Genomic DNA, 7,280 nt, shown 5'->3' with positions numbered 1-7,280 from the left:
ATGTGTCTGAAAGGAACCACAGAAAACCACACGAAGGTAACTGACTTCATTTTAGTTGGGTTCAAATCCTATCCAGGATTGCAAGTCCTCCTCTCTGCTCTCTTCTCAACAATGTATGTTGTCACAGTGGTAGGAAATTCTGGTATGATACTCATCATTAGAATGGACTCCAAGCTGCACACTCCTATGTACTTTTTCCTAGGGAACTTGTCTATCTTGGACATCTGCTATTCCTCTGTCATCATCCCCAGAGCAGCACTGACATTCTCACTGGGCAGAAGAATCATTTCCTGTAACGGCTGTGCTTCTCAGATGTTCTCCTTCTCTCTCTTTGGCACAACTGAAGCCTTCTTACTTGCTGTGATGGCTTATGATCGCTTCTTTGCCATCTGCAACCCACTGCTGTATCAAGTCACTATGAATAAAAGACTTTCTGTTTGCATGCTTGTGGGCTCTTATCTGTCAGGCTGCATTAACTGCACCATCCAGACAGGCTTTACATTCAGCTTGTCTTTTTGTGGGCCCAAAGAAATAAACCACTTCTTCTGTGATGTTCCTGCAGTAATGCATGTCTCCTGCTCAGACACATTTGTCAATGAAATAATAATGCTCAGTGTATGTGGATCTATTATTGTGAGCACTGCCTTGGTAGTTTTTATCTCCTATGGCTATGTAATTACCACTATTATCAAAATGCCTTCAGTTGACAGCAGGCACAAGGCCTTCTCCACTTGCTCTTCCCACATGCTGGCTGTTAGCTTGTTCTTTGGAACTGTCTTTTTCATGTATGCTCAGCCTGGGGCAACATCCTCACCATACAAAAGCAATATCATTTCTATCCTCTATACTACTGTTACTCCTATGTTAAACCTTTTCATCTATACCTTTCGAAACAAAGAGGTAAAAGGGGCTCTGAAAAAATTGTTAAAAAGGAAAGGCTTTTTAAAGCATCTTTACTAAAGAAAAGAACAACCACAGAGCCCGATTCACTAGAAACAGAACGTAAGACAAGGAGCATCAAGTTCCAGGGCTTGTCATCCAGAAACTTTCATGATCACAGTTGTTCAGTGTTATGAATAAAAGCAAGGGTTATAAAAGAAATCTAAGACATTCAGATCAGGTGAAGTTCTAGACTCACTGAACCAGATTTAGACATTTACAATCTGGTTGTCTCCATCTGAGCTGTAATATGGAGTCCTTTTATAATCATTCAAAAAGTGCAGGTACTTCAAGGTCCTAATTAATCACATTGTGACATCTAGACATTTAAAAACACCTAGATATCACATGAATTACTCTCTGGAGGTGCGCTATTTCTATGCACTGGAGCATAGCTAGCTCAGATGGAGATGTCCTTATKGTAGACTTCCAAAGATATGCAAATTAAGAATGAACCAAGTGTTTTATTTGTCTGTGACTCCTTCTAATTTTTAAAACTATTTTTTATGAATTTTGCTTTGTCTTAGAAATGCATGGAATAACTGAAATCTAGGTTGTAACCACTGAGCATTGAGGAACAACTGAAATCTTGTGTCTGAATTGCTCTCTAACAACAACAACAAAAGAACAAATTAGTATGTCTAAATTTTGTTTCTTTGTGTTTCTATATGTACAAGACTGTTTGTAATAGGCAAAGAGAGACATTTGTTTTTGAGAGATAGGCTTGTAACAGTACAATCTGATATAGTATAAAGATAATATTTTTAAGATCAGGCTTACATCTACTTGCAGACATTTAATATTCTGGAAAAATGAAAATTCCAAAAAATACTAACTTCAAACTTTTGTGTGAAGGGACTGAGGCGCGGTGTCTTGAGTTATCATGTAAGCATGACTGTACCAGAAGGTTGTGTTCAGTTCTCATTGTATTGTGGTATAAAATATGTGGATATGGAGTGGATATAAGATATGCAAGGGCTGACTAGAAATGAAAAGTTACCTGTCAGAAAAAAAAAATTCTGAATTAAACATTAGTTCTCTTCCTACTCAGAAGAAATTTTATCTCTTTAAAATTAAATGAATCACCATCCATAGTTACTTCTTTCTCTCTTTTTACTATAACAGGAATCTATACAAGCATATGTATATACAAGCATATGTATATCAAATACGTATGCCTATATTGTAGAGAAATCCCATCCATGTAGAAACTGTGTAAGAAAAACTCTGAATCAATGGGAGAATATGCCAGATAGATTATCCCTCTGTGTAGATCCATTAACATAGGCATTTCTGTAAGCCTTTTCTATTGGCCACCATTGTAATCTCAGTGCGCACTAGGCTTCCAAAAGATCTAAATTAGTAGAAAATGGCTGTTCATTGTGTATCTTAAAGGCATCAGGATGAAATTCAGCTCCACTTTCTGATACATAAATTTAAGTATAATGGAAGTATCTGAAGTAAACATTCAGCCTCCTACTGTGCTCCTTTTACAGTCACTGATGGTCTAATAAATTCAGTTAGTATGTTCTAGTGAAGTAGTCAGCTCACTCTGACATAGATGTGCCTGGATCAGGGATCTTTTCTAGTTATCACTACATTATGTAGATGAAAAACATTAAGTGGTACGCACAAATCATGCCATTTGATTTAAGTGCCAGAGAACACTACTGATCACTGTTTAATTTAATAATATATATAGAGCCTTTTAGACTGAAACATGTGAATCCCAGATGTCACTTGAATTATGAGTTTTGTATTTTCAGAAATTTCATTTTTTGTCAATTCTCAGCCTTGTCACTAAGCTGTAGGTCTAAAGTGAACATAGTATCTTTAATCCATTTTAAATTCTATTGTAATGTCATAGTGCTGTGGAGGAGAAGGATGCTGATGGAATCTTAGTGAAAGGATGGATGATAAGGCTATGTATCCTGTATAAAGCATTTTCCATGGATTCTGCACCATTCTAATTTCCTCTGGTGTATGATGGAATAAGGGGTGCTATTTCTGCTATCTTTTCCTTGTTGGAAGCCTTTTGGATTCAGATATACCATAACTGGATGTACCTTTCTTATTGATTCCTTCCAAGATCTTCAATGTATTTTTGAGCCATGAATTCTTGCTTTCCCTTGTTCCCCATGTTGCCAGTATGTTTCTTACGTGTGTATCCATTAATTATGTATTCTATCACAGTTCCTACCAACTTGTCCATTACAGATGTGACATTTACTGATCTGTAGTTCCTCAGATTCCTCATTGATACCACACTCAGCATCTTCTAAATCTCTGATTATTAGATACGTATTAGATACAATGGAAAGGTTGCACAACATAGAAAAGCATGTATTTAACACTTGAGGTATAAATAAGGAAGTTCTGGTACTGGCATTTTTCAGAGTTTTTTCTTCTTTTTTTTTTCTTTTTTCTTTTAATTGCATAAGTTCTTCTACTAGCACTTCCATTTTGAGAGACATCCTGTAATATAATCCTCATCAAGTACAGTCTAGAACACAAACAAGAAGAAAATATCTCCAAAATAAATATAGATACAGAAAAACGACATTGTTTTTTTCCTCTTTGAGGACTGATTTGAAACTTTATAAACTATTTGTGCTAAGTTTCTCTACTAGAGATCTACATATGATATTTATGTGGTTAAAAATAATTTCAAATTATTTTTGTGTCTTTTAAAAATTGTTTCTCAAGCTTTTTTTCTGGCAAATATGTACCAGGTGAAGCTGCTCTTACCTTACCTATTTTAAGAACAAAGGGTGTAATTCATTTCTCCTAGCTGTATCATCCAACTAGTGATCTAGGTTCCCTCCACTGACAATGCAACAAGAACTTTTACAGAGAGATTAACTTCCATTAAGATAAACATAGAAGGCAATTCATTTGAAGTAGCTTTCTCAGGATGCTTTCCTGAGGACATGCCCATTAGATTGTTCTCTGAAATATCCCCAGTCAGATATCTCATCAAGAAGCACACCATCAGCATCCACACCACATATTGTTGTTGCGTTCACCTTATCCACCACGAAGAACAACTTCACACAAAATATTTTCCCTGTGTGCAATATACACTATTTCTGACACATATAAAACAATAGGAGTGGATAGCTAGTGACAGTCTCATCAGCTGAGACTCATCAATCTAATTGTGGATATTAACAATGCAGATATCTCCCCCTGAGTTGTTTGAGATTACCTTTGGATGTACAGAGTTATTGCAGTGTAAACTCCTGGATATTATAGCAAAAAAAGTGCAACTGTGGCAACAAAATCAGGTGAAAAAAAAGAACAGTATAGCTTCTTCCTTTGCTGCAATACATTTTTACATGCAATGTAGGCATCTTCAAAGGATGATTTGAGAAGCTAGAGACCATTCAATCTCCTCTTTTCAAGCCCTAGGAAAATCACGGAGTTAGTCTTTCTGTAACACACAGTCAGCATAGATTTACCAAAGCTAAATCATGTCTCACCAACCTATTTCTAGGACGAAATCACTGGATTTGTGGATGAGGGAGTAGCAGTGGACATCTATTAGCTGAGCTTTAGCAAGGCTTCCAACACTGTCTTCTATCATAGTCTTTCATCCAAATTAGGACATTAGAGTAGAGATAGATGTAAAACTAGATAGACAAAAAGATGAATAGGATTATCAGGCTTGGAAGGTAGTGGCCAATGGGTTGTACTCTACCTGCTGGACTGCAACAAGTGGAATACTACAGGAATGTCTCTGGGCACTGTCCTGTTTCATATCTTTATCAATAATGTGGAGAAGGTGGCAGAATTTTTGTACATCAAGTTGATAGATGAGACTAAACTTTGATGGGGCAGAACTACTTTCTACAGTGGCTGGAAAAATGGACCAATAGGAAATTCATGAAATTCAATATGGACAAATGCAAATTCCTGCACTTAGGATGGAATAAGTCCTGGTAATGAAACAGTCTCAGTACTGACTGGCTGGAGAGCAGCACTTTGGAGAAGATCCTGGGGGAAACTGATAGATCATCAGTGTGCTTGGCAGCAAAGAAGGCCAACAGTATCCTGGACTGCATAATCAACAGTATAGCTAGTAGATCAAGCAAAGAGTTTCTTTCTTATCTCACTTCCATCTTCCACTCAGCACTCATTAGATTGCATCTAGAACATTGCATCTAGTTTTGGGTTCCTCAATACAAGAAAGACTCAACAAATTAGAGTGAGCTCTGCAACCAGGATAGTCAAGTGGTTGGAGCATATACTCCAGGAGGAGAGGCTGAAGGAACTGTGCTTGTTGATCCTCAAAAAAAGGCTTCCAGTATTAACAAGGAGGTTACCAAGAAGCTGGAGCCAGGCACCTCACAGCAGGACATGCTGGTAGAATGAGAAACAACAGACCAAAAAGGCAGATTCTGAGTGAATATAAGCATACATTTTTTTTCTCTCTCTCTGAGTACAATCAAGCACTGAAACAGATTTCTCAGAGAGATTTTGCAGTGTCCATCCTTGTTGTTTTAAAGATGTGTTCGAAATCAAGATCTAGATAATAGTTGACCCTGCTTTGAGCAAGAGGTTGGACTTGACACTGAAGCCCCACACAATATAAATTATTCTTTGATTAAGGATGAGATTCATGTGCCAAAATATCATAATGTATTGGAATTTTAAGTGTCCCAGAGCATCACACCTGGCTTCTTGAAGACACTATGGGAGTGTATAATCTAACATAGTTCTGTGCCAGTGTGTCTGATACCATTGAGCCTCTAAAAAATTACTTCATGTCTATGTTTAGACACCTGGCTTTCTCCCTTAGTATATACTAAGCTAATCACCCTAACTTTTTAGTCAAAGGAGATTCAGTACGTACAGTCAATAGATTCTAAGATGTAGTAAATCTCATTGTAACGAAGACTTTCAAGATAGACCAGGTGAGAGGAAGTCTGGATGACTAAAAGTCATGTAAATACATAAATAGAGAAGACAAATACTACCTGTCATAGTTTGAGGCAATCTTTTCCCCTTGTCACAGATTCTGTTCGGATCTGATCTAACTGGAAACTTTTCAGTTCCCAAAGTCAAAGCTCTTATGCTAAAAATTTGGTCTAAAAAAAAGAATGAGAGCAGTGCTACTGACCACAGGAGGACTATGTTTTTTTCCTCTCATGTTGGTGGACAAGAAGCAGTTCAACATATGGAACTTCACTCTTAAGGGGGAGTGGCTCATCTTCCCATTTAACAGAAGAGGAAACACTACTCTCCTAGCTGTGTCAAATTCTTGATCTCAAATTTCAATACAAAACCATTTCAACATATTTAAATCATCTAACATTTCATTTTTACGCCACTTTCTTTTTTCATGCTTTTTAAGTGGCATTTCTTTTTCTTTTTAATTAGTTATTTAAATCAACACTAAAGAAATAAGTAAGTAGGTTGGTGTATTCATCTTCATCTCACTCTGTCAAGTAATTAGATTTTGTGGTTTAGTGTTTATGTTGGTGCACATTTACAATAGAAATAATTTTTTTTCACTGTCCTTCCTTCCTTCAAACCTTTCCTTCCTTCCTTCTATTTTTTCACCTTTTTGACTTTTCTATTTTTTCTTTTCTTCCGTGTTTCTCAGAGTTAGATACTGTGGGATTCATTTTACCTGAGTGTAGGTCTCCACATAAGTACCAACAACATGGCTCCTTTCCATAGAATACTGTTAACGACTCTGTCAACTGTACTTTTGTTGTCCCAAAACTGGGTTTTGTTACTCAGTGTGCAAGCACCCAAGAGACACACATGGTCGAGATTGTTGTTTATTTCATTTCTGTGCAGAGATGGGTGCTAGTCGGTAAATCCACAAAGCTAGCATACCTTCTCCCCTTTTCATTCTTTATTTATACACACTTTTCAGGGAGTACGCTATACAATTTTTTCTATTTGTTACAATTTCATTATATCAGGTATTCATGCTGTGTTTGCATTTTAACATTCTTTTAATTAGCATAGGAAGTGGAGAAGAGGCAGTAACATCATTATCATGTCATTTCCGTCTCATTATTCTTTTAGGGGTGTGTAGCATAATATATTAATAAGTCTTAATGAACCTAAGGTCACTTCTGGGTTATTCTGCTGCTTTTGTCTTGCCTACTTCTCACATTCCTCAAAGTATTGTAGTTTCATCAAGGTTATTCAGCTGGAGCTGGTTATCTTTTGCAGTACTATTTCTCTCTGTGCCTTGTCCTTGAGTCTTGTTAACTGTTTGCAGGGTTTTTCTCAGCATCGCTCCAACATTTTGAATGCTATTCATCTGAATTATTCTAAAGTCTACTTCAGATGTTTCATGCTGTGTAGAGGGAATCGCAGAA

General features: G+C 36.8%; 1 protein-coding gene across 1 annotated transcript; it reads left to right on the top strand.

Moving 5' to 3' along the window:
- Positions 1–960, top strand: LOC146589476 (olfactory receptor OR9H1-like). The gene has a single exon (XM_085316169.1). It carries the CDS (start codon positions 1–3, stop codon positions 958–960), a length of 960 nt encoding a protein of 319 aa, XP_085172295.1.
- Positions 961–7,280: the final 6,320 nt, after the last annotated feature.

This window comes from Rhea americana, unplaced genomic scaffold, assembly GCF_003343005.1.
Source record: "Rhea americana isolate MKP2758 unplaced genomic scaffold, rheAme1 scaffold_454, whole genome shotgun sequence".
NCBI lineage: Eukaryota > Metazoa > Chordata > Aves > Rheiformes > Rheidae > Rhea > Rhea americana.
Note: the sequence above shows the minus strand (reverse complement) of the source record. Positions and strands in the feature narration are given on the sequence as shown.

Excerpts from the sequence above, each read along its gene's own strand:
- LOC146589476 (XM_085316169.1), top strand. The coding sequence starts at position 1 with ATGTGTCTGAAAGGAACCACAGAAAACCACACGAAGGTAACTGACTTC.